The sequence below is a fragment of the Enhydra lutris genome, unplaced genomic scaffold, assembly GCF_002288905.1.
Source record: "Enhydra lutris kenyoni isolate GAN:26980312 unplaced genomic scaffold, ASM228890v2 scaffoldscaffold85, whole genome shotgun sequence".
Taxonomy (NCBI): domain Eukaryota; kingdom Metazoa; phylum Chordata; class Mammalia; order Carnivora; family Mustelidae; genus Enhydra; species Enhydra lutris.
In genome coordinates this window covers 8,560,322-8,586,839 of record NW_019154169.1, presented here as the reverse complement: position 1 = coordinate 8,586,839, position 26,518 = coordinate 8,560,322, and the positions used below count along the sequence as shown (strand labels likewise).

The following is a 26,518-nucleotide window of genomic DNA, read 5'->3' as shown; positions in this document are numbered from 1 at the left end:
CTGTGTATCCAGACCTGATTCTGGCCCTGGCCCAGTGTCGCTTCAACCTCACAGCCATCCTCTGGGGCAGTATCTTTATTAGCCCCATCTTATAGATGAAGAAACTGAGCTTTGGAGAGGGAAGCTACTTGCCCAGGATCAGCTAAGAAGTAGCAGATCAGGAGGCCAATCTCTGGACCACATATCAGGCAGTGCAGCCTCCCATCACCATGACAACACCCCCCCACAAACACACACACATAGGCCTCTTTGCTGTTTGTGTGGCCGCTGGCTGCTACCAGGCACCAATATCTCATAAGGAGAAGACAGATGGAGCTTCCTGGGGTAAACATCCATAAGGAGGAGTGTCTCCTGCTGGGTCTCCTCAGTTGCTAGGATGTAAACACGGGGCTGAATGATCCCAGATTTATACCACAAGGGGAGAGATGGCCCAACAGTGACACAAACATAGACACTACAGTGAGAGAGATGGAGTCTTAGAAGCATCATTGGACAGTACCTGGATCCAGCCATGCCTGAAGCCAAACTTGCCCCTCTCTGGACATTTCCATGACTCTCCTTTTCTCCTTAAGAGAACTGATATTTCTGGGGTGCCTGGGTGGCTCAGTGGGTTAAAGCATCTGCCTTCAGCTCAGCTCATGATCTCAGGGTCCTGGGATCGAGCCCCGCATCAGGCTCTCTGCTTGGCGGGGAGCCTGCTTCCCCTCCTCTCTCTCTGCCTGCCTCTCTGTCTACTTGTGATCTGTCTGTCAAATAAATAAATAAAATCTTTAAAAAAAAAAAAGAAAGAAAGAAAAAGAGAACTGATATTTCTGTCAGTTCCTGCCAAACAGGTCCTGACTATATATTACCTTACACAGTCTTTTTATGGTATTCACTGACCTATAGCTGTGAAGGGCTTAGCACAAAATAAGTGCTCGATAAGAATGTACCTATTACTGCAGAATCTCAAAGCAGGAAAAAGTCACGTGGTCTAACCTCCACTCCATGTAATAGTTTTCCCCATGATATCCCCAATGGAGTGTGATCCTATTTTGTGCTTGGTTGCCTTCAAAGACAGGGAGCTCACTCCTTCCTACTGTCTCTTAGGAGTCATTCTGTTTCTACAGGCACCAGCCCTGACAGTCTCCACCCCCACCCCCAGGGCCCAAACTCACCCTGCAGCTGAGAGAAGCGCAGGGCAGCAGCGTTGAGCGCCTCTACCCGCTCGCTCTGGGCCGCGATGTCCCCCTCTAGCAGTCCATGCTTCTGCAATAGGTCCTCGGCCTCCACTAGGTGCTGCCCGCATTCGCGGGACAGCAGCTGAGCCTACCAGAGGGGGCAGCACTGAGCACATGCTTGGCATCCGGGACAGGCCGGTCCCACCCCTGCACTGCCCCGTCACTCTTCTACTCCTCCAGCCCATCTCTTGAACTCTGATCTCCGTCTCAGTCTCCGTGTCCCTGTCAGCATCTCTCTCTCTCTCCGACCCTCTCCAGCTCCCTGACAACCCTTGCAGTTACTACGGCCCTCCTTCTCCCTCCCGGCCCGCCACGCCCACCCTCGGCCCCTGGGCCCGCCTACCTGCATCTCCTCCATCCAGTCCACCATATACACCATCTCCTGGAAGACCTTCTGCAGGGCTAGGTTCTGCTCGAGCCGCGTCCGCCGGGCCCCCACCAGCCCGGTCAACAGGGCCCACTGACGCAGGACGCTGTCACGCTGGGCCGCCACGCGCCGGGCGTCGTGGTAGCCTTCGGCCGCCAGGGCGTGGGCCAGCTCGGCCACGCCCTGCACCCGTTCCTCGTAGGCCGCAATGTCGGCCTCGATGGCCTCGTGCTTCTTCATGGCGGCCTCCACCGCCGGCAGCTCATACCCGAAGTTGTCCTGGGGCAGGGCAGGGCAGACAGTTACCCATGTTGCCCCAGCCATCCACCTGTTACCCTGCCCCTGCCCCCAGCATCCCCAGTTACCCTGGAGACCAGCCCCCTCTTCCTCTGTTCCCCTGGAGACCAGCCGCACGTCTCCATCACATTTCTAGCCTGAAACTCGTCACCCAGGAAACAGTCCCCATCCTACCATTGCCCTAGAGACTAGGGACCAGGCCTACTGTATCCTGTTACTTAGGAGACTGAGTCTATCCTCCTGAGTTACCCTGGACACCAGACACAACCTCTTCTGTCACTAAGAGTCTAATTAAATACTCTTCCTATTTCTGAAGAGACTAATTCTGTCCTCTTTAGTTACCCTGGAGACCAACCTAACTCTCCTGTTACCTTGGAGATTAGGCCCACTCCCCTCCCCCACTGCTCACTTAGGAGACCAGTTCTCCCTTCCCACCCTCATTTGCCACCTAGGAGACTAATCCAACACTTCTCAGTTGCTTTGGAGATCGAATCTCCCTCTCTGGTCCCAGGGTCACCAGCCCTGCCCTCCCTCCTTCTCCCCCAGAACAAAGCCCTGCATGCAGTACCTGGGAGACCAGGCGCTGGTTCTCATTCAGCCAGCTCTCCCTCATAGCAACCTTGTGGTCAAACCTCTGGGCCAGTAGTTCCAGCTTCTCCTGCCTGATCAGCTCAGCCCGCAGAGCAGCCTCCCGTTCGTGCTCTGCCTTCTCCAGCTGGCCCCATGCCTAGGGAGACAGGAGGAAGCAGTCAGACCCCAACACCACCCCACATTTTAATGGCCCTGGCCTCTCTGTCTGAAGTGACTCAAAGCAGCACCTTTGTGTAAACTGGGAAAAAAAATTGCTCCTTCATGACACTTCCCTGCTGGAAAATTGTCAGGATGATTATCCAGTCCGTGGTATCTACAATGTAGATGGCTGCCTTGAACAGTGCACAACCTACACACCCGCACGGAGCAACCCTGCCTCTCCCCGACATTCTCAGCCTCACCTTGTCGATATCCCAGATGCCACAGCCCTCCCGAGGCACAAAGAGGCGACGATTACAGGCACGCAGTTTGCTCTGGATGCTGAAGAGCAGCACCTCCAGGTTCCCCTTCTCCTGAAACCTGAAGGGGCTGGAGCTCAGGAACCCCACCCCCACACCGCCACTTGCCACCCTCTCTCCTGAGTTGGGCCTCACTTGACTGGCTTCTCCAGGGTGCAGTAGGCTGTGAAAGCCTGAAGCTGCTGCTGCACTCCACTCAGTGAGTTGGCAAACTTCTGGTTGCTGATAAGGCCGACTGTGCGGTGGATCCAGGCCAGCAGCTCAGCCGCCAGCTCCTCATAGCGCTCAATGATCTTCCCCACCTCCAACACCTGGTCCAGGACCTGACCCAGCAAAGGAAGCTGGGGTCAGCCTCATCCCAGATATGCTTCCAAGTGGTTCCCAAGCTCCCACCCACCCCATCCCTAGACTCCCAGACCTTCCCGATCCTCTTCCCCTCCACAGCCAGGGCCTTCATCTTGGAGAAATAGTGGTAGAAAGAGACCACATAGGTGATGATGGACTTCTCATCGGGAGCCTCCATGTTCACATCTAGGGGTTAAAAGAGAGTGGGGGAGCATGATGGTGAGCATTCTGACATGGATCGGGCAGAGGGAGGGGGAACCCACTCTTACTAGCTGTGTGACCAAGATAACTAACCTCTCTGTTTCTTAATTTTAATTTTCTTAATTTTTGTATCTGCCAAATGGGGATCTGCCTCATGGGATTAAACAGTATCTGACACATGCAAGCCACCACAGAGAAACGATCCATAATTATTTCATACCATTCTGCCATCTGCCTCAGGGCTTTTGCACATGCTGTTTTCACTAGGTAGAACAATGTCCCCTCTTTGTGTGCCTAGCTCCCTTTCATCCTCCAGGTCTCAACTCAACTTACATTTCTTCAGATAAGCCTCCCTGTTCAGCATGTGTAGAGTTGGTTATCCCTGTTAGTCTTCCTCATGGCATCTTATCACTGCCTCCTGGATGTTATAATTTGTACTTAAATATTCATTCATGTGATCATGTCCTTAGCTTGACTTTAAGCACCAGGAGGACAAAGGCTATGCCTTTTTTTTTTTTAAGATGTGTTTATTTTTCTGAGAGTGAGAGGGAGACCACATGTGCAAGTGAATGTGAGCAAGGGGAGGGGCAGAGGGAGAGGGAGAGAGAATCCTCAAGCAAACTCCCCACTGATTGCAGAGCCCTAGGTGGGCCCTGATCCCGTGACCCTGAGATCATGACCTGAGCTGAAATCAAGAGTTGGACACTCAACTGACTGAGCCACCCAGGTGGCCCTATGGCTGTCTTTTTTCACCATTGTCTCAGTCATGCCCAGCACAGAGTAGGAACTCCATAAATATTTATGAAGTATATAAGTGATGTAGGAGATCAGAGGTCAAGGACATGGGCTTTGTAGGCAGCATGTGCTTAAATCCCTATTCAACTACTTCCTCACGTGTGTCCTTAGGAAACAGACCTCACTTCTCTGAGTCTCAGTTTCCCCAGTGTAACAGGAAGGATAATCACAGCACCTGCCACCTGGGAGCACCATAAGTATTAGAAAGACTAGCCTGGCACAGAGGAGAAACTTCACGAATTCCGATTGTCATTTCGATTTGCCCACTGAATGCACAATATTACACTTGGCCTTTACTCTTCACCAACTCCTGAAACCAAGAGCCACCAAACACCTTCTATGTGCCAGGCCCTGAGCACAGAATCCAGCTATCACAAGTCCCATTTGCCGGTTTGCTGTGTGACCCTGGGCAAGGGACTCCACCTCTCTGAGCCTTCATTTCTATCCCTTTAAAAACAGGATGGATAAGTTCTATCCAACCAGGTCAGTGTGAGGATGAGGGGAGAAGTTTCCATTAAATTCCCGGCCCTGGGCTTGGCACAGAGTAGATGCTCAGAGAAGGGGAACAGCTGTTACTCCAGAGATTGGGGGACTGGTGTTGGCATGATCATGGATGAGGAGCAAGGCTGAAGTCAGGGGATGGGGATCATGTTGGGGGCAGGCTTTGCTTTGGGGCTGGGACTGGAGTCAGGGAGGGAGAGGGGGTTGGGCTTGAGGGGAGCTGAATCAGGAGGGGGTTGGGAAGGGGAGGGGGTTCAGCTGGAGACAGGAAGGGGGATGAGGCTGAAGTTGGAGATGGAGATGCCAAAGGAAGGGACAGGAAGATGGGGAGATGGAGGGATTGGAGATGAGGAAGGGGAGAGGGTGGGAGGGAGCTGGGACTTGGAAGGCCTTGGGTTCCTATGGTGTTGCAGCAGGATGGAGCGGAGTTTGGGATGGCACTGGGGTCGGGAGTCCCCCCAAGGGGAAGTCTAGCTGGGGCCGTGCAGGGCTCACCCTCAGGGTCCAGCAGACGTGTCAGCCCCAGGTGCTGCTCAGCCGTGCGGAAGGCTCTCTGCAGGTTGTAGTTGGCGTTGGACTTGGTGAGTTTGCTGAAGTCCACGAGATCGGGCCTGGGCAGGGGCACAGAGCGGGCAGGCAGCAGGCAGGCTCCAGGGCCAGTGGGCAAGGGGGCAGAAAGACGTCCTCGTCTGAGCCCCACACACAGCGAGGGGCAGGAGGGGCGCCCCCTGGGCCCAGAGAAACCTGTGTGTGCTGGTGCATGTCTGTGCATTTATCTGAGGCTGTGAGAACAGCATGAGAGCATGTGCATGACTGCATTCACAAGGCTTACATGTCTACTTGGGTGTGTTTCTAAACAGTAGCACACGGCAGTGCGAAGTGTGAGGTCTACAGTCGGTCTACTGGGCCCAAACCCCATCTCAGCCACTTCCTGGCTGTCATGCTGGGTAAGTTATTTTGTCTCTCTGTGCCTCGGTTCTCTCCTCTATAAAATGGGGATAATACTAGTATCTGCTTCATGGGCTCACTGAATATTAAGTGACTTATTGGAAAGCACTGAGAACCATGGTGGGTACAAAGGAAGCGCTCAGTAAATGTTGCCATCGGGTAGAGCTGGTGGGTTTCTGGCTGTGGAGGTGGGGCTGGGTGTCCCCATGTATATGAGTGTGTATGTGTGACAGGCAAGGCTTGAGAGTGAACACGTGTCTATAGCAGAAAAAGCTGGGGTTCCATTCCCACCACACCAGAGCAAGTCCCTCCCAGGCTCTGGCCCTCAGTTTCCCTAATCTGCCATGTGTATGATCATGATGTGGGTGCAGTTTGTCTGGATGCCAACCCCTCAGCCAATTCAGCACCAGGCGTGGGGGTGTGAAAGGTGGGTGAAAGGCATTAGGGGGGCTCTGGGGCTCATCTAGAGGAAGGACTTGCTGAGAGGGGGGCCCCCACGCACACACCAGAGAGGACAGCCCCTGGGGAAGTGAGCTCTCCACCCTGGGGGCATCGAAGCAGCAGGCGCAAGCCATGTATGCGCATGAGTGAGTGTGTATACACATCTGTGTGAGGGCACGTGTGTTTCCGCGTGTACACAGAGTACATGGCCTGAACTAAGTTGGGAAGATAGGGGGTGTGTGCCTTGTGCAAGTGTGAAGGGCATGTGTGTGAAGGGATGGGTCCTCAAGTCTACATGGGTCGTCTACATGCACATGTTTGCGGGCTTGTACCCACAGGACTCAGGGTAGAGGGCAGGGCAAGGCGGGGCTGGGCAGTACCTGTGCCGGTGAATGAGAGCATTGAAGGCCAAGCCATCCCGCCAGCTGGTGGTGAAATTCTGGATGTTAACCTCAGGGTAACTGGCAGCATGGAAGGGAGAGACAGAGGCAGAGAGGGAGACAGGAGGAAAAAATGGGAGGGAGAAAGAGACAGAGACAGAGGTGGATGGATGGGTGGGTGGATAGACAATAGATAGATCGATCAATTGATCGATTGATCCATTGAGGCAGGGAGATGGAAAGACAGAGAGAGAGAGGGAGAGAAAACAAGATATAGACAGAGACGGGGAAAGAAAGGAGGGAGGGGAGGAGCCAGGAGGAGTGAGAGAAGCGGGAGGGAGAGATAAGAACAAGGAAAAGCGGACAAAGAGGTAAACACAAGACACCAGGAAAGACAGCACTACAAGAGAGCCCACCAGCCCCAGAAGGCTGAACATCAGAGAAAGCCCAGTCTCCGTCCATACCTGCCTCCCCTTCATCCCGGGGCAGCTCTCCAGAGGGCGCCCAAGTTCCAGACCACACCCCTCCCACAGGACAGAGCACTGAGCGTCCTGGGGACCTCCCAACAGAGTCTGCACAGTTCCCTTCTCAGCCCCAGCAAAGGTCCCCAGAAGCTGGAACTTCTTTCTGGATCTGCCTGAGCCCCAGGGTGGACCCTCTTAAGCGGAAGGGTGGTTGCTTTCAGGGTCAGGGGGGTGGCCACAGCTCAGGAACAGAGCTGGGGTATCCAAACAGCTGCACATGAGGCCTCTGGAGGTGGGGGGGATGGAGGGGAGCAAGCTGGGGGCAGTCCACTACTCTCCAACATTGCTTTCTGGGGAGCCCGAGTTCTAAATTTGAACCAGGCCTTCCAGATTGTTACATGGGTTTATTGTCAAGGTCAGAAGAGTGGACGTATTTTATCCAGCAGTTCATTAACTTCAGACGCAACTTTTGACACTAAGGACTTGGGCTGCCCCCTTGCATTCCTGTCCCAGAAGGAACCCTCCAGATTAGGTTAGGGCCCTGTCTGCCTGGTGGGGGCGCCACGTGGGGAGTGTGCTTACCCCGCTGTCTTCATCTGACACCACAGGAGCAAGGCGTCCTTGGCTGAGCGGGTCTCTCTGTTGTCCTCAGTCTCGATTTTGATTACCTGAATCTGTGAGGATACAAAACATGGCTGCTGGGACCAGGAGGGCATGAGCCTGGGAGACACTGGCAGACCCCGTTTTGGGGGGTGGGGGCGTGGCAGGTGACAGAAGAGATGGGAGAGGGAGCTTCGGGCTGGGGCTGGGGGTTCAGGAGTGTGAGAGTGGGACCTGGGGTGGGCTGGGACATCTACAGTTGGGAGAGGCAGTTGTGGATTACGGTGTCAGTTTCAGGGACGTCTCCAAACTTTGGCATCTGGCTCACTTCCTGATCCAAGGCACCATCATTTCTGGGCCTGGGCTAGCGCAGTCACCTCCATGCTGGTGTCTCTGCTCCTCCCCCACAATCTGTTCTCACGGCAGAGAGGGACCCTGTGAGCCCTCAGATCAGATCACATGCCTCCCTCCCATCCTCGAGACCCTCAGTGGGTCTCACTCACGGCAAAAGTAAACTTCCCCTTGTTATGTCTCTGACCTCATCTTCAACAGCCTACTCTGCTCTGTCTTAGAGACCTGCTGTCCTCTTTATTAAATCACCAGTGTCCTTCCATCTCAGGGCCTTTGCACTGCCTGTTCCTTCCCTCAGGGGCCCACATGGCTCCACCCCAACTTGAGGTCTTGATTCATTGGTCACCTCTCAGTGAGGTCTTCACCAACCACTTGATTTTTTTTTTTAAAGATCTTATTTATTTGTCAGAGAGAGAGCACAAGCAGGAGGAGAAGCAGGCTCCCCACTTAGGAAGGAGCCCTATATGGGACTTGATCCCAGGACCCTGGAATCATGACCAGAGCTGAAGGCAGATTCTTAAGTGACTGAGCCACCCAGGCATCCTTATGTCTATCTTCTTGATAAAACTCTCTAATTTCTCCCCATCTCAAACAGAATAAAATCAAAACCGCTAATCTCAGATCACCTAGGCCCTGTCAACCCTTCTGACCTCATCTCCTTCCTGGCTCCCCCTTGCCTCCCATTCTCTAGCCACAGTGGCTCTCCTATACCTCTGGCATTCCAGCTCCTTCCCAACTTAGTCAGGGCCTTTGCACATGCTGTGCCTCTGGCCTGGAATGCTTTCTTCCTTCATCTTCATGTCATGTAGCCATCAGCTTCCCAGAGAGCCCTTCTCTGACCATTGAGTCTACAATCTCAGCCTCATCAACCTGATGTTTTGTATTTCTTTTACTGCTTTATCATAACCTTTTCTGCATAACTCTTACCTAGAGCTGATCCTTTTCTCATCCATCTCTTGTTCTATGTATTTAAGGGTTTCTTTACTGTCTGTCTCCCCCACCACAATGTAAGCTCCATAGAGGCAGAAAATTTTTTGGTTAAAAAAAAGGAGAAGAAAAGAAAATTTGTCGGTTTTGTTTCTGAACTAAAGCAAAACTGCCTGGATTTGAATTCCAGCTCCACTCCCCAGCTGTGTGACCTTGGACATATTACTTCACCTCTCTGGGCTTCACTTTCCTTATGGTAAAACATAATAAACAGTACCTAATTTATGGGGTTGTTGGGCTTTTAAATGCTTAGAACAGTGCCTAGAACAAAGTAAAAAATATGTAAATGATCATAGTGATGGTGGTGATAATATTATTTTTATTTTTATTTTAAAGATTTTATTTATTTATTTGTCAGAGAGAGAGAGAGAGTGAGCACAGGCAGACAGAGTGGCAGAGGGAGAAGCAGACTCCCTGCAGAGCAAGGAGCCCGATGCGGGACTCGATCCCAGGACGCTGGGATCATGACCTGAGCTGAAGGGAGCTGCTTAACCAACTGAGCCACCCAGGCGTCCCAGATAATGATATTATTTTTATCATCATGTTCACCCCCTTCCCACCATGGGGATTAGGGTTCCTGGATCGTTTTGGAAAAATTTTTGGAATGAATGAGTGAATAAGTGGGGGGAGTGAATGGGGGACGCCCTCCTAAGGCCACACGATGGGGAGCAGACCGGGCCGGGGTCACTTGGGGATCACCTGGAAGCGCAGGATGATGGTCCAGACTAGCCCCAAGGTCAGCCGGTGGTTCCCATCCACAATGTCATGCGACCCCACGTTTTCCAGGTGCACGCGCTGCTCCTTCAGAAACTGCAGCGCCTTGTCCACGTTTTCCAGCGAGTGGATCCTCATGCGACCGCGCGTGGGTCTTGGCTAGGGTGGCAGGGGCGTTGGGGGGGCGGCCTGGCCAAGAACACTGGGCCCTCGGCCTCACCCCTTCCAAAGAGGCCAGCCCCATAGCCACGCCCCCTGGGTGCCCAAGCTCAGGCCACGCCCCCGCAGTCTTTTTGAGGACCAGGGACCCCATCCTTTTAAAAGAAGCTCTGCCCCTTCCTAAAGCCAGACTCTTTCTTTTCTTTTTTTTTTTTTTTTTGGCCAGACCCTTTCTTAAGAGCCCGTTCCCTTCTAGGCTCATTCTAATTCCTGTTTCCACCCATTTAACTGAAGCTCCTCCTCCGACCTGACACAAACCTCTTATCAAGCCAGTAACCCTACTCCCGCCCCTCCCCATGGAGGTCTGCCCCAGGCCACCTTGGTTTGGCCACTGGATCCTTGGTCACACACCCCCACCCCCAACCCCACCCCACCCCCCGCGCCTCCCTCTCTCAGGTCCTTGCCAAGAGCCTCGCCCATTTCCCCCAGGTCTCTCCTTGTTTACAGCGCTAGCATTTCCAGTGGCCTTTGTTTCTATTCTCTAGCCAGGCCACTTAGGATTTCTGAGCTCCTTTACTAAATCTCTAGTTCCGTCAGAATCCCACCCTTTGCGATGAAGCCTCATCCACGCCCAGAAATACAACGGCAACCGATACCACAAGCCAAACTCACACCAGAGTTCTGTCTGGTTCCCCAGATTTCCATGACCTAGGCCTCCCCTTCCGATGACAACCGCACCCTCACCCATCGACACCCTGCAACAGGGTCCTGCCCCTATTTTATAACCCTCGGTCTTGCTACGGCGCTACGCAGGCCAGCCCCCTCTAATAAAGCCCCTCCCTTCTCCGATAGCCCCACCCCTTCCAACAGAGCTCCTCCCCACCCCATGCCCAGGGGCCGCAGGAACCACCGCCTTCACCTTCCACCGAATCCCCACTTCCGTTCGCAGCCACGCCCCCAGGCTCACTCAAGCCCCACCTCTGGGCCATAGCCCCACCCACCTGAGTACGGAGGCCGCAAACCCGCCGGGCCTTCTTGGATGTTCCAGGTATCCGTTAGCCCGACCCTGTGATAACCCAGCCCCTCTCCCAGGGTCGCGGCCTTCCCCCAGGCCCTCAGGTCCCCTCACCAGCTGCTCTCCGGACAGCACTTCCAAGAGCCGCGTGAGCACAAAGCCGTCGCGGAGGTCGGCGTAGAGGTCCACGATGTGGCAGCCGACTCGGGCGAGGTGCGAGTTCACCCACTTGGTGAAGGTCTTCTTCTGCACCGCCTCGCGCTCATCTGAAAGACGGGCTCTGAGGAGCTCCCGAATCCCCAGTACCTCCCCCTTGCAGCTTCTCCCCAGCCCTCCACTCGGGCCCAAACGCTGTTTTGGCCCAGTTTGCAACAATCAGGGCTTTGCACAAACCCTTCTGCCCACCTGGAGACAGGTCCTTTAAAGCTTTGCACAAACCCTTCGCTGCCCACCTGGAGACAGGTCCTTTAAAGCTTTCCTGAGATGCCACTTCCCGCAAGAAGTCTTCCTGGACTCTCATCCAGTTGGCCCTGTTCATTTTGTCAATCAATAATTGAGCACCTACTATGTTCTAGGCTCTGAATACAAACAGGCCTTCCCTCCCAGAGCTCAGTTTACTGGGGGCACAGATACTACACTAGGGAGCTATGGAAAGTTAAGGAGGGGGTGGGGCAGAATGCGAGTTGTGTTTTAGTTGTGCCGTGGAGAGTGGGGAGGGTAGGTCAGAGAGCGCAAGAATGGCAGCTCAGTGGGGGAGACTGGGGAAGCCATTCTGGAGAGAGAGGACAAGTGGAGAGGGCAGAAGCTGGGAATGGGAGAAGGGGACATACTGAAGAGTTAGTCACAGATGAAAAAAATAAGACTTGGCACTGACCAGGTGTGAGGGATGAAGAGGAAGGAATATGCTAGTAAGAATTCACCCTGAGGACAGGAACCATGTCACACACACACCCGAACCCCCACCCTGTGGTAGTTGGACTGCCAGCTGGACCCTGAGTTTCCCACATCCCTAGGGCACAGAGTAGGCAAGCGACTGCCAACAGGAGGGGGCGGAGGAATCTGTGCAGCTGCTCAACTGCTGACTCACTGACAAAGACATTGCTTGGGAACCTCTCCTACTACCTTTTCTTTTTTAAGTAGGCTCCACCAAGGGGCGCCTGGGTGGCTCAGCTGGTTAGGTAGCCTCCTCGACCAAGCCCAACACGGGACTCGAACTCACTACCCTCAGATCAAAACCTGAGCTGAGATCAAGTGTGAGACACTCAGTCAACTGAGCCACCCAAGTGCCCATCCTATTTTTTTTAACAACAGCTTTAGTGTGAACTATAATTCCCATACTATAAAATTCACCCTTTCAAAGCATAAATTCAGTGATTTTTAGTATTTTCACAGGATTGTGCAACCCGCATCATCATCTAATATCAGAACATTTTCATCCCTCCAAGAAAAAACCCTGTGCCCAGGAGCAGTCGCTCCCCATTCCCCCTTCTCCCAGCCCTAGGAAACTATTATTCTATTTTCTGTCTCTATGGATTTACCTATTCTGGGCATTTCATATCAATGGAATCATACAATATATGACCTTTTCGGTGTCTGGCTTCTTTCGCTTAGTGTCACGTTCTCAAGGTTCGTCCGTGTTGTGGCGTGTGTCAGTACTTTATTTCTTTTTGACGGCTAAATAATAGCCATTCCGTGGACAGCCTGCATTTTACTCATCTATTCTCCTGCGGATGGACATTGGGGTTGTTTCCACTTTGTGGCAATTATGAATAATGCGGCTATGAACATTTGGGTACCTACGTCTTTGTGTGGACACATGTTTTCAGTTATCTTGAGTATATACCTGGGAGTGAAATACTTGGGCTCTATGTTAACTCTATGGTTAACCTTTAAAAAAAAAATTATTATTTACTTATGAGAGAGAGCACACACAGACAGCGGGAAGACAGAGGGAGAGAGAGAGACAGAATACCAAGTAGGCTCCCTGCTTAACCCAAAGCCCAATGGGGGCGGGGGGGGCTCAATCTTAGGACCCTGAGATCATGCCATAAGCTGAAATCGAGAGTCAGATGCTCAACTGACCAAGCCACCCAGGCGCCTCTAGGATTAACCTTTTGAAGAACTGCCAGACTGTTTTCCAAAGTGGCGGCACCATTTTACATTCCCACAAGCAATGGACGAGGGTCCCAGTGTCCCCACATCCTCACCACTCCTTGCTATTTCCTATCTGATCATGGCCATTAGAGTGGTATGAACCGGTCTCTTAATGTGGTTCTGATTTGCATTTCCCTGGTGACTAATGATGGTGAACCTCTTCTCATGTGTTTATTGGCCATTTGTGTATCTTCCTTGGAGAGTCGTCTATGCAAATCCTTTGCCCATTTTTAAATTGGGTGAATCTTTTTATTTATTTTTAATTTTTAATTTTTATTTATTTATTTGACAGAGAGAGCACACACAAGCAGGGGGAGCAGCAGGCAGGGGGAGAAGGAAAAGCAGGTTCTCCGTTGAGCAGAGAGCCTAATGCAGGACTCGATCCCAGGACCCTGGAATCATGACCTGAGCCAAAGGCAGATGCTTAACCGACTGAGCCACACAGGCGCCCCTATTTTTTATTTTTTAAAAAGGATTTTATTTATTTCCTTGAGAGAGAGAGAGAGAGAGAACAAGCCAGGGAGGGGCAGAGAGAGAGGGACAAGCAGACTCTATGCTGAGTACCCCATCACCCATGCGATCATGACCTGAGCTGAATGAAACCAAAAGCTGGACACTTAACAACTGAGCCACCCAGGCGCCCCTCGGTGAGTCTTTTTATCATCTGTACTTTCTCTGCAACTTTGTTTGGATCTATGATTATTTCCCAATTTAAAGTGTTACCAGATCAGGAAGCTACTACCTGGCCTTCCTTTCTCTTCCCCCGACTCCCACAGGCTTGAAAACAAGGTCCACAGGGCACAGGACAGAAGAAGGTTGACTGCTTGGACCAGAGCCTCCCCTGCCCATGAGGCTGCTCGTGTCAGAATTATCCAGGAGGGAGACATAAACCTCTATCTCCTTTAAGGCGTTGCATTGCTGGGTCTGTTGCAACGGCTCAGGGGCACAGTATGCATTTCATTACTAAATAACTTAATTATCATACTTCTAAGTTTCCTATTAGTGCAGGAAGCAAGATTTGAATAGCCAGTCTGTTTCCCTTTTTAACTGTTTGAAATCTCTCAATAATTTATTTTTTTTAAAAATTTACCTTTTGTGGGGCGCCTGGATGGCTCAGTGGGTTAAGCCTCTGCCTTCGGCTCAGGTCATGATCTCAGGGTCCTGGGATCGAGCCCCGCATTGGGAGCTCTGCTCTGCAGGGAGCCTGCTTCCTCCTCTCTCTCTGCCTGCCTCTCTGCCTACTTGTGATCTCTCTCTCTGTCAAATAAATAAATAAAATCTTTTAAAAAAATTTACCTTTTGTAATATTTTTTATAAAGATTTTATTTATTTATTCATTTATGAGAGATAGAGCACGAACAAGCAAGTAGAGGGGAGGAGCAGAGGGAGAGGGCCAAGCAGACTCCCTACTGAGCACGGAACCAGACACGCGGCTCGATCCCACCACCCAGAAATCATGACCTGAATTGAAATCAAGAGTCAGAGGCTTAACGACTGAGCCACCCAGGTGCCCCATGATATTATTTTTGTTATTAAGTAAACTCTACCCCCAACATGGGGCTCGAACTCATGACCCGGAGATCAAGAGTCTCATGCTGCACTAACTGAGCCAGCCAAACGCCCTTTTTGTAATATTAAATACTGCATGTGATTCTGGCAGTGAAAACATACGTACATTGCTAGAAAATATCCACTGACTGTCCTGTTTTTTGTTTTGTTTTGTTTTGTTTTGTTTTTTAACTTTAAACAAGATCTTGAATGTTTACTTCTCATTTGAAAGTAAATACGCAGGGGTGCCTGGGTGGCTCAGTGGGTTGGGCCTCTGCCTTCAGCTCAGGTCATGATCTCAGGGTCCTGCATCGGGCCCTCTGCTCTGTGAGGAGCCTGCTTCTCCCTCTCTCTCTGCCTGCCTCTCTGCCTACTTGTGATCTCTCTCTCTCTGTCAAATAAATAAATGAAACCTTTAAAAAAAATAAAAGAAAGTGAGTATGCAGAAATTAATAGTAAATCCATAAGAAATATCTTGTTTATTTAAATTACTTGTTTATTTTAAATTACTTGTTTATCTTGTTTATTTTAATTAATTATTGGGGGCACCTGGGTGGCTCATTCAGTTAAGTATCTGCCTTCGGCTCAGATCATGATCCCAGGGTTCTGGGATGGAACCCCGCATCAGGCTCCCTGCTCAGCAGAGATCGTGCTTCTCCCTCTCCCTCTGCTACTCCCCCTGCTTGTATTCTCTCTCTCTGTCAAATAAATAAATAAACTCTATAAAAAAAAAGAAACAAAACAGTGTGGGTGGGGCACCTGGGTGGCTCAGTCAATTAAGCTTTGGACTCTTGGTTTCAGCTCAGATCCTGGATCTCACGAGCTGTGAGATCAGCCCTACAGTAGGCTGCACGCTCAGCGGGGAGTCAGCTTGAAGATTCAATCCCTCTGCCCCTCCCCCCACTCGCATGCGTGCTCACTTTCTCTCAAATAAATATTTTTCTTTTTTTAAGATTTTATTTCTTTCTTTATTTGTTTACTTATTTATTTACTTGACAGAGAAAGCACAAGCAGGGGGAGCAACAGAGGGAGAGGGAGAAGCAGGGAGCCAGATACGGGACTCAATCCCAGGACCCTGGGGTCATGACCTGAGCCGAAGGCAGATGCTTAACCGACTGAACCACCCAGGTGCCCCTAAATAAAGAAACCTTAAATTAAGGAAGAAAAAGAAAAAAGAAAAACCACAGTGGAGGTGAAACCAGGTATGTCCCCAAGTGCCCCTTCTGACCTCAGATGACACTGAATGTTTACCGTGCTGGTGAGTGTGTTTGTCTACCATGCCCCTCGGGTGCCTGCCTCTACTGTTCTGCACATGCTCTGGGCCCGGGGAGACTGCCTGTGGGGGTTGGTACGAATGAGCTCTGCAGCGCTCAAAGGCCTCAGACCCTGTGTTGGGTTTGGCTAGCAGGAGATTAGAGGAGAAGGGGGTAGCACACCTGGGTGGCTCAGCTGGTTGAGTGTCTGACTCTTGAGTTGGGCTCAGGTCAGGTCATGATCTCAGGGTCCTGAGATCGAGCCCTGAGCCTCGAGTTGGGGTCTGTGCTCAGCTGAGAGTCTCCTTGAGATTCTCCCTCTCTCTCTGCATGGTCTCTCTCGATCACGCAAGTAAATAAATTAAATTAAAAAAAAAAAAGAGGAGAAAGGAAGGGCTGAGAGATTTATTCCCTCCCTGCTTACATCAGCACCTGGTTCCTCTCTCTAAACCCCCAAGTTGGGAGCCCTCACCACTCCCTGCCCTGCCCCAGTCCCTGGGGTGTCCACTGGCCTTGTAGGTTCCCATAGCCTTGGCCACACCTCTGTAATTAGTCCCTTCATTAAGTTCTCCTCAATTTTACCCCCTTGAGGGGAGCCATCTGCTTCCTGCCACGACTCTAGCTGTCCAAACCAAATGACAACCGTCCTACCCCTGCCATTGTGTTCATAATAAGTTGTCATTTTTTTATATAACTATTTTTTAAGATTGCATTTATTTATTTGGCAGAGGAAGGAGAAGTGTTTTTGCTGAGCAGGAAGCCTGACACGGAACTCAATCCTAGGACCCTGAGATCATGCCCTGAGCACAAGGTAGACGCTTAACCAACCACACCACCCAGGCGTCCCGTGAGTTGTCATTTATATGTCTTCTCTGCTGTGGTAGTCACTAGTCAGAGGCAAAACACATTTCCTTAGAATAAGGTTTCAACATATTCTTCTCTTTCATACACTGAGACTTTCACAGAGCTGAGGAATAACTAACTATGCTTTTATCCATTGTGGGTTAAGGGGAAAGGCTATAGCGACACTTAGCATGTCAATGATGATTGGCTACTGGTCTGAGAAAAGTTAGGAAGCCATGAGTAGTGGTGGAAATGTGCCTGCTGGTGGGAGTTACACACTGGGGCAGCCATCTTGGAAGCCATCAGAGTCAAATGAAATTAGGGCAAACCCTCATGACAGAGCAGTTATTTCCCTGTGCTTAAGTCCTATAAACTTTTCCATGCTGGTTTATAGGGAGGATGGAGGAGGATGTCCAATGCAATGTTATTTGGGGGGTAGGCGGTAGGGGCAGGTTGGGGGTTCGAGAAAGCCTTGTTGTCCATCACTGGGAAAATTGGATACGGTGAGTTCATACTATAGCCTCCATGTAGCAGTTACGAGCAGTAAAGTTGATGCACACACCGCCACATGGCTGAGCCTTTCCTTTTTTTAAGATTTTTATTTTATTTTACTTGAGAGAGAGAGGGCACAAGTGGGGAGTGGCAGAGGGAAAAGGAAGAGAGAATCCCAAGCATACTCCATGCTCAATGGGGAGCCTGTCCCAGGGTTTGATCCCAGGACCCTGAGATCATGACCCAAACTGAAATCAAGAGTCAGACTCTTAACCGACTGAGCCCCCCAGGTGCCCCCACATGGCTGAGTATTAAGGCATAGTGCTGAATGGGGAAACAATGCAAAAACTGCAATCTTAGGGGCATCTGGCTGGCTCAGTGGGTAGAGCATGGGACTCTTGATCTCAGCGTTGGGAGTTCAAGCCCCATGTTGGGCATAGAGCTTACTTAAAAACAAAAACCTGCGATCTAGAATATGCTAAAACCTTCACCAGTTAGCAATGTTTGCATGCACAAATTCATGTACATAGAACTCTCGGATTTTTAACCTTGAAATTGCAGTTCAGTTAGGGAAAAGAAAGTCTTTTCAATAAATGAAATGGAGTTGACTGGATATGCATGTGGCAAAAATAAGAACCTTGACTGACACTCCACACTGTACACAGTAATAAATACAGTAAATATCAGCTGGTTTATAAGTCTAAATGTGAAAGGATCAAATAAGACCTTTAGAAGAAAACATCAAAAAATATCACCAGGGGCGCCTGGGTGGCTCAGTGGGTTTAGCCTCTGTCTTCGGCTCAGGTCATGGTCTCAGGGTCCTGGGATCGAGCCCCACATCAGGTTCTCTGCTCAGCGGGGAGCCTGCTTCCTGCCCCCTGTCTGCCTGCTTCTCTGCCTACTTGTGATCTCTGTCAAATAAATAAATAAAATCTTAAAAGAAAAAAAAAAGGTTTCCTTAAAAAAAAAAATCTCTATGACCTTGAAGTAAGCAAAGATTTCTTCAAACACTAAGTGTTAGCCACACAGGAAATAATTATTAATGATTTGATTAGACTATATTTAAATTAAGAAATACTGTACATTGGGGAGCCTGGGTGGCTCAGTCAGTTAAGCCTCTGCCTTCCGTGTCAGGTCCTGATCTCGGAGTCCTAGGATCAAAGCCCACATTATCAGGCTCCCTGCTCAGCAGGGAGTCTGGTTCCTCCTCTCCTTCTGCCCCTCCCCCTTCTCGTCTCTCCCTCTCTCAAATAAATAAATAAAATCTTAAAAAAAAAAAAGAAACACTGGTCATCAAGAGGCAACCTTAAAATAATAAAAAGACAAGCCACACAGTGGGGGAAAATATTCACAACACATCTATCTGACAAAGGACTTGTACCCAGGATATATAAGAATTCCCATAAAACAATGAGAAAAAGGCAGGAAAATTAAAATACAAATAGGCAAACGACTTGACCAGGCACTTCACAGGAAGCTATCCAAATAGTCAGTAAACATATGGCTCAGTGGGTTAAGCCTCTGCCAGGGTCCTGGGATCTAGCCCTGTATCAGGCTCTCTGCTCAGCAAGGAGCCTGCTTCCTCCTCTCTCTCTGCCTGCCTCTCTGTCTACTTGTGATCTCTGTCTGTCAAATAAATATATAAAATCTTTAAAAACAAAACAAAACATATGAAAAGCCAGTCAACTTCACTAGTTGTTATTAGTGACCAGGAAAATGTAAATTAAAACCACGATGGAATGCACACGCATCAGAACGGTTAAAATAAAAAAGACTGACCATCCGAAGGGTTGGAGGTACAGTAAGTGAATCCCTCATACACAGCTGGTGGGAATACAAAATGACACAAACTGGCAGTTTCCACTCAAGTTTGATATACACCTACCCTATGACCCAACACTTTCCCTCCTGGGTGGAAATGAAGGCTTACGCCCACCAAAAAGTTACTGTAGTAGAACATTTAAAGAAGCAACAGTTTGTAATAGTTTGAAATACCGGGAATTACGGGTTTGCAATAGTTTAGCTTGGGATAACCCTAAAAGAGGAGTAACCCCAATCCTCATCAACCTGTAAATGGATAAACTATGGCACAGTCACACTGTAGAATACTATACAGCAATGAAAAGGGAGACCCAACAAGGACAGAGAGACACGGTCGAATCTTATCAGCACAGTGGTGAGTTAGTGAAGCCAGACACAAAGGGGTACATGCTTTAGGATTCTATTCATATGAAGTTCAAACACCAGCCTAACCAGGGTGTGCTCTTAGAAGTTAGCATAGTGTTGGGGCACCTGGGTGGCTCAGGGGGTTAAGCCTCTGCTTTCGGCTCGGGTCATGATCTCAGGGTCCTGGGATCGAGCCCCGCATCGGGCTCCCTACTCAGCGGGGAGCCTGCTTCCCTTCCTCTCTCTCTCTGCCTGCCTCTCTGCCTACTTGTGATCTCTGTCAAATAAACAGATAAAATCTTTAAAAAAAAAAAAAAAAAAAAGAAGTTAGCATAGTGTTTACTCTTGCGATGTAGTGAGAGAGGCAGCCCGAGGAGGGCTTCGCTGGGGCAGTCATATTCTGTTTCCTTATCTGGGGATTGGTTACCAGAGGGTGCTCACCTGTGGAAATGCTGGACACTCACGATTTATCTGCCTTTTTGTGTGCATGTCATACTTTAATGAACAGTTAAAATATATGTATACATGCGCACTAATTAGCAATGCACATTTTGCAAAATCATCGGCATGCAAAGATAATCATTTGCATTAAAACTATCAGAATGGGGGCGCCTGGGTGGCTCAGTGGGTTAAGCCTCTGCCTTCGGCTCAGGTCATGATCTCAGTGTCCTGGGATCGAGTCTCACATCAGGCTCTCTGCTCAGCGGGGAGCCCGCTTCCTCCTCTCTCTCTCTCTGCCTGCCTCTCTGCCTACTTGTGATCTCTTTCTGTCAAATAAATAAATAAAATCTTAAAAAAAAAAGCTATCAGAATTGGGGGGGGGCCTGGATGTTTCAGTCGATTAAGTGACTGACTCTTAATTTCAGCTCAGGTCTTCATCTCAGGGTGGTGGGATCGAACCCCACAGTGGTCTCTGTGTTGAGTGTGGAGCCGGCCTGGGGTTCTTTCTCCCTCTCTCTCTGCCCCTCCTCCAACCCCGCTAGATCACATGCATGCATGTTCTCTCTCTAAAAAAAAAATAAAAATAAGCAGATAGACTGTTCTTCAAACAAACAAACAAATGATTAGAATGGTTGCCCATGGGCGCCTGGGTGGCTCAGTGGGTTAAGCCGCTGCCTTCGGCTCAGGTCATAATCTCAGGGTCCTGGGATCGAGTCCCACATCGGGCTCTCTGCTTAGCAAGAAGCCTGCTTCCTCCTCTCTCTCTCTCTCTGCCTGCCTCTCCGTCTACTTGTGATCTCTCTCTGTCAAATAAATAAATAAAATCTTAAAAAAAAAAAAAAAGAATGGTTGCCCATAGGGGAGAAGGCATTGGTGTGAGATGTGGGAATAGGAGCACCTGGCTGGCTCAGTTGGTAGAACACAAGAGTTTTCATCTTGGGATTTTGAGTTCAAGCCCCACGTTGGGCATAGAGGTTCCTTTTTTAAAAATGTTAAAAAGCAAAGAGAGTAAATGAACAGATGAAGAGGAGGAGAGGATCCTCCCATAGACTGATAAGGACAACAAGCCACAAACTGGGGAACATCATTAATGGAACTCTCTTGAGCATGGGGTCCAGACAATTTTCTCAAACGTGTTCCTACAAAAGCATGTTACTCAGGACTCTGCTCAAAGGTTTGGACTTATAATTTGAATAGAGAAAAAGCATGAGAGAAAAACTATAAGGAAACGGATGCAAAAGAAAATGCACCCTAATGATCTATGTCACAATGTAAGGATTTTGAGCAGCAACATCATTTAAACAGCATAAACAGCATCCTGAAGTTACTTTAAGCTGAATCTTTTTTTTAAAGATTTTATTGATTGGGGCACCTGGGTGGCTCAGTGGGTTAAAGCCTCTGCCTTTGGCTCAGGTCATGATCTCAGGGTCCTGGGATCAAGCCCTGCATCAGGCTCTCTGCTCAGCAGGGAGCCTGCTCCCCGCACCCCCACCTGCCTCTCTGCCTATGTGATCTCTGTCTGTCAAATAAATCAATAAAATCTTTTTTAAAAAAGATTTTATTGATTTATTTGAGAAAGAGTGAGCATGGGCTGGGTGAAGAGACAGGGGGAGAGAGAGAAGCAGACTCCCTGTCAAGCAGGGAGTCCGACAAAGGGCTCAATCCCAGGACCCTGGGATCATGACCTGAGCTGAAGGCAGACGCTTAACAACTGAGCCACCCAGGTGCCCCAAGCTGACTGTTAACTGATTTTGCACTTTGGTTCTGGAGTCCAGTATAACGTGTTTTAGTTTTAGAGAACTGTAGGCATGAGAGACAGAAACAGAGTTGTGGGTTTGTTGCATTTAGGAAAATTATAGATATAATAATTTAAGTAGACACAGGGAGTGTATGAGAATTTTTTTTTTCTTACAGGGAACCAATTATTTCCCTGGACTGGATGTTTATCTGTCTGTGGTATTTGGCACTGATGTTCTTCTCAGATGCGAAGAGTCCTTGATCCCCACATTACCACATTCCACCTCTGCTTAAACTCTTACCATAGCTCTCCAGTGCCCTCACACCCTGCATGGTGGCTTATAGGGTCCTCAGGCTCTGACTCCCACTGCCTCCTTTCTCACTATCATTTCCTCATTACTTCGATCTAGCCACTCCCAAGTTTTGAAGGTCTTACATATGCTGTTCCCTCTGCCTGGAATACTCTTCCACTCTCCACCCCAGAGTTCACTATTATTCATCCTTTTGGGGCTCATCTTCGGTACCTCCTCCTCCAGGAAGCCCTCTGGCTTCCTCCAGGGCAGTCCCCTGGACTGAAGCAGGGGCATCATCTGTGCTTTCCCTTCCCAGACCATCCAGGCCCTGACCACTCAGGGTCATCACTCTCTGGCTGGATCTAACTCTCTCAGTGGCTTGGGAGCCCTAGGGGCTGGCTCAGTCACCATCATGTCCCTCATATTGTCCAACACAGGTCAGGCACAGAGCAGGCACTGAATAAATATTTTGTGGATGAGATCATAGTTTTTAAGGCTCAAAGAGTCTGATACTATGTTTTTTTTTTAGATTTTTATTTATTTTATTTGACAGACAGAAATCACAAGTAGGCAGAGGCAGGCAGAGAGGGAGGAAGGGAAGCAGGCTCCCTGCTGAGCAGAGAGCCCAATGCGGGGCTTGATCCCAGGACCCCGGGATCATGACCTGAGCCAAAGGCAGAGGCATTAACCCACTGAGCCACGCAGATGCCCCGTCTGATACTATGATTTTAAGTTTCCGAAAATACATTTTATACCATTCTAGTTTCTCAATCACAGGAAGCTGGCAATCTGTGAATTAATATTAGTTCAGACTTTGTGGCACATACAGATTTTTTTTTTCAATTGGGAAATTCTGGATAAACATCACAGCTAGCAATCTGGGGCCCACGTTTCCCCATGGCTGGTGCCGGTGTTCAGGGCACTGCTTTCCAGCTGACCATGATCCCCAGTCTACTCTTTCATTCCTGTCACCTGTTGCCCAGATGCCCTCGAGTTGGACATCACTGTTCAAAATCTTAAAATTATGAAGTTCCAAGAATCTTAGTAGCAAAGATCCCATGATTGTCAAATGTTGAGTTACTAAAATTCTTGAGATTCTCAGGGAACTGATTCCAACCTTAGGGTTTTAAGATTTCATGATTACTACAATCTATAGTTTCTGTTTCTAACATTCTGCGTTCCCAAGATAACAAAGGTCCCAAGGGTCTAATATTTTAAAGGCTTAAGGCTAATGATTATGAAGTTACATGGCTCTGAAGGTTCTTGGGGTCTTTGCTCATAGTTTTGATTTGTTTTTCATATTTATTTATTTTAAAGATTTTATTTATCTATTTGTCAGAGAGAGAGCGCACAGGTCGGGGGAGTGGCAGGCAGAGAGAAACAGACTCCTCGCTGAGCAAGGAGCCCAACACCGCAGGGCTCCATCCCAGTTCCCTGGGATCATGACCTGAGCCGAAGGCAGATGCTTAACCTCATTTCTAAAGGCCTCAAGTTGGAAGAATCCCTGAGCATGACATTCCAAGGTCCAAAACTCTAGTATTTCAACATCTTGAGATTCTAAGGAAGTATGCTTATAAAATCCCACATTTCTGAACTCTACTTTTCTAAGGCAGCCCCGCCCCAGCCAGTATCCACCAGCCACATGTGGCTATTTAAATTTAAATTAATTAAAACGAAATACAGTTAAAAATTCGGTCCCTCAAGAAGCACTGGCCACACTTCAAGTGCTTACAGCCACAAGTACTAGTGGTTAGTGGTTCATATATTGGACATCACAGATAGAGAACGTTTTCCTGTCACCGAGAAACGTTCCATTCATTGGATGCTGCTGGTCTAGAGATTCACATGCAAAGGGTCTGTGACTCTCTTTCCCATCCTCCAGGCCACCAAGGTTCTTGACCGAGGAGGTACCCAGACACCAGCCCAGCAGCCTCTTCCCCTCCCCTCCCTTCTCCCTCTCACCCAGCCCTCCTCCAGGTACCTGCCAAGGCCTTGATCCGGGAGCACTCAAAGAGCGATGTGGCCGCTGTGGAGGCTGCTGGTTGCTCCCGCTCCCAGCCCCGATCAGGACTCTCCCAGCGGGCTGCAGGGTTGTTGTTGTTGGGGGCCGGGAGGCCCTCCATGTTGTCCACTTCGCCTGGAACCTGCGCCATCGGGGAAGGTGAGGCCTGGGGAGAAGCAGAGGCTCATTAGGCTAGAAACAGAGCCTGAGCTCAGAGGTCCTGCTTCTAATAGTTTCCCTGTCTTTCAAGTAGACAGACTACTACTGACAGTCACTTTCGCCCAGGCCACTTCTCAGGGCGGTGGCAAAGCACCCAGCTTAGCACTCGGCGCAGGGTAGGGGCTCACCAAACTGTCCCTGTATTATTGTTAGAACGATGACACTGTTATCAGTAGAACTCTCCAATGCAGTAAGAACAAGAATTAACATTTATCGAGCATTTGTGCTGTCCCCAGGACTTTATATGCATTATCTTATTTAATTCCCACAAGTTTAATTCCCTAAAGATAGGCTAGTCTTTGGCCTATTTTAGAGAGGAGGTCGCAAAGCTAGTGGGTAGCCAGAGTTCAAATGCAGGTACTGTGATCAAATGATTGCATTAAACAGCCCCAATTTTTCATCCTTATAACCTTGTCCTTTGCCATATAATTCCTGACCGTTCTTCTACTGTAGGGATGGGGAAATCAGAGGAGTGTCCCCTGACAACCTTGACTCTGGGTTTGGCCCCATGACTAGCTTTGATCAACAGGATTAGGGGGAAATTCTGAATTTCCAGCGAATTCTGAGCCTAAAACTCAAGAGACCACATGTTTTTGCTTGTGCTTGATTGTGAGGGTGAGGAAAACGTTGTTGGCATAGTCCTGGTCTAAGGGCCCAGTCACTAAAGCCAAGGCCACCTATAGCCACCAACACCGCTCCCAACACCACATCCCACACATAAGCATAAGGCCAGCTGAGCCAGCCTAAGTCACTGACCTCAGACTTGATGGTTAAATAAACGCTCAGTGTTTTAAGACACTGAGTTTGGGGGTGGTTCCTTAGGCAGCATTATTGTGGCAACAGCAAGCTGACATATTGTCGGATCCAGAGCTAGGCTCTAGAACACTGCCAGATTGCAAATATGAAATTTAAGGGGGTGGGAGACATCAGATACATCTCCTCCTCCCTCCAGGCTCCCTGATTCCAAGACTAAGAAAGGAGGGAATGGTGGGGAGATCACTGTCCTTCTCAAAAACTCAGACATTTGACAACTCAGATTGTAGGAAAGCAGGGCCCAGGTCTTGGTCAGAGTAGTGGAGGTTGTCCCTTTTGGTGGACACTGCAAAATCCCCTGTTATTCTTCTCTCCTTCCGTGGAAAGCTGTAAGTCGGCGCATGGCTGCTACTTACCACCTGTGCGACCTTGGCCAGTCACTTCCTCTCTCTAGGCCTCAGTTTGTTCATCTGTAAAACGGTAATGGTAACAGTGCCCATTTCCTAGGGATGTTTGTAGATGAAATGAGTTAATAATGCAGGGAACATGGTATCTGGTTCATGCAAGCCCTTGATACATGGTCCTTGCTATTATTATTCCTCTGGTCACATATCTTGGCAAACCAAAGTGCCTGTGTTGGAGTCAGACAGACATGAGTTCAAGCCCTGCTTTATTTCCGCTTTAACTTGGTCTCTCTGCCTCAGTTTCTCTCCCTGTTAAAACAGCTGTTTCCTCGGTGGAGGATACTTGGGGATGGGGAGGTACTTAACACTTGGTGAGCTGTCAGCTCCAGGAAGAGCCCTAGCCATTACCCAATTGAATGGAGAAGGAAAGGAGAAGAGGGAGATGGGGGAGGTGGAGAGAGGTGTCCTGCGGCCCCAGCAAAGGCTCGAGGCTGGGGGTAGGAAAAAAATCGATGCTTTAACCATTCCAAGGCCGTGTCTCTCTCTCCCTGCAGTCTAGTCACTGCTCGCAAGGAGGGGGCCTGGGAAGGACAAGGCCCGGGTGGAATACCTACGCATGGCGCGGAGACTGGCTGGGCTGAGGGGTGGGGGTGCATTCTGCCCTGGACCCGTCCCCTCCTCCAGCCGGGGGGACCCTAGGGGCTCAGGCCATGCCCACAGCGCGCGGGGGAGGGATGCTGGGCAGGTGGGGAGATGCTGCAGGGAGGGGCTATCACCCCACGCCGCTCACCTGGGCCCGCAGCCGCCGGTGCCGCTGTCTCCGCTGCTCGCAGAGCCCGACCGCCCTCCCTGTCGGCGTCCGTGGCCCGGCCCGGCCCGTTCCGCTCGGCCCCGCGGGCCCCGCCGCTCGACCAGATCCGCATGCGCCGCCGCCGCCGCTGCCGCGCCTCCCCCGCTCGCGCGGCCGCCGCGCTCGGCGCGCCCCCGGGACCCCCTCCCGCCCGCGGTCCCCCGCCGCCTCGGCCGCCTGCAGCGCTGGCCCACGCGCGGTCACACACCGAGTCACAGCACTCGCGGGGCCAGAGGTAGCGTCACCCACAGCCACGCACCCTCACGGGGTCACACACTCCCACACTGGCACACACACACACAGGGTCACATACAGCGGCGCAAACACGACCCACAGCCACACACTCACACAGTATCACCCCCTACGGTGTCACACAGAGTCAAACATTCAAACTCAGACTCAGTCACACGCTCATGGGGTCCCACACTGGCACAGTGCCCGACAGCCTCACACATAGTGACACACTCGAATAGTGCCGCCACCACCCACGCTGTGTCACACACAATCACGCAAATGTCATACACTGTCG

The 26,518-nt window shown here is 50.1% G+C and overlaps 1 protein-coding gene across 1 annotated transcript in view; it reads right to left on the bottom strand.

Annotated features, from left to right (window-relative positions):
• Nucleotides 1-23,914, bottom strand: part of LOC111161403 (spectrin beta, non-erythrocytic 4) — a 68,708-nt gene extending 44,794 nt beyond the window's left edge. Inside the window, exons 1-12 of the mRNA XM_022525019.1 lie at nucleotides 23,743-23,914; nucleotides 10,949-11,100; nucleotides 9,646-9,819; nucleotides 7,591-7,682; nucleotides 6,545-6,625; nucleotides 5,271-5,386; nucleotides 3,352-3,464; nucleotides 3,069-3,256; nucleotides 2,877-2,994; nucleotides 2,453-2,611; nucleotides 1,564-1,866; nucleotides 1,158-1,308 (exon numbers count right to left, since the gene is read on the bottom strand). Coding sequence (XP_022380727.1) covers nucleotides 1,158-1,308; nucleotides 1,564-1,866; nucleotides 2,453-2,611; nucleotides 2,877-2,994; nucleotides 3,069-3,256; nucleotides 3,352-3,464; nucleotides 5,271-5,386; nucleotides 6,545-6,625; nucleotides 7,591-7,682; nucleotides 9,646-9,819; nucleotides 10,949-11,100; nucleotides 23,743-23,914 — 1,819 coding nt within the window. The remainder of the gene's footprint in view (nucleotides 1-1,157; nucleotides 1,309-1,563; nucleotides 1,867-2,452; nucleotides 2,612-2,876; nucleotides 2,995-3,068; nucleotides 3,257-3,351; nucleotides 3,465-5,270; nucleotides 5,387-6,544; nucleotides 6,626-7,590; nucleotides 7,683-9,645; nucleotides 9,820-10,948; nucleotides 11,101-23,742) is intronic.
• Nucleotides 23,915-26,518: the final 2,604 nt, after the last annotated feature.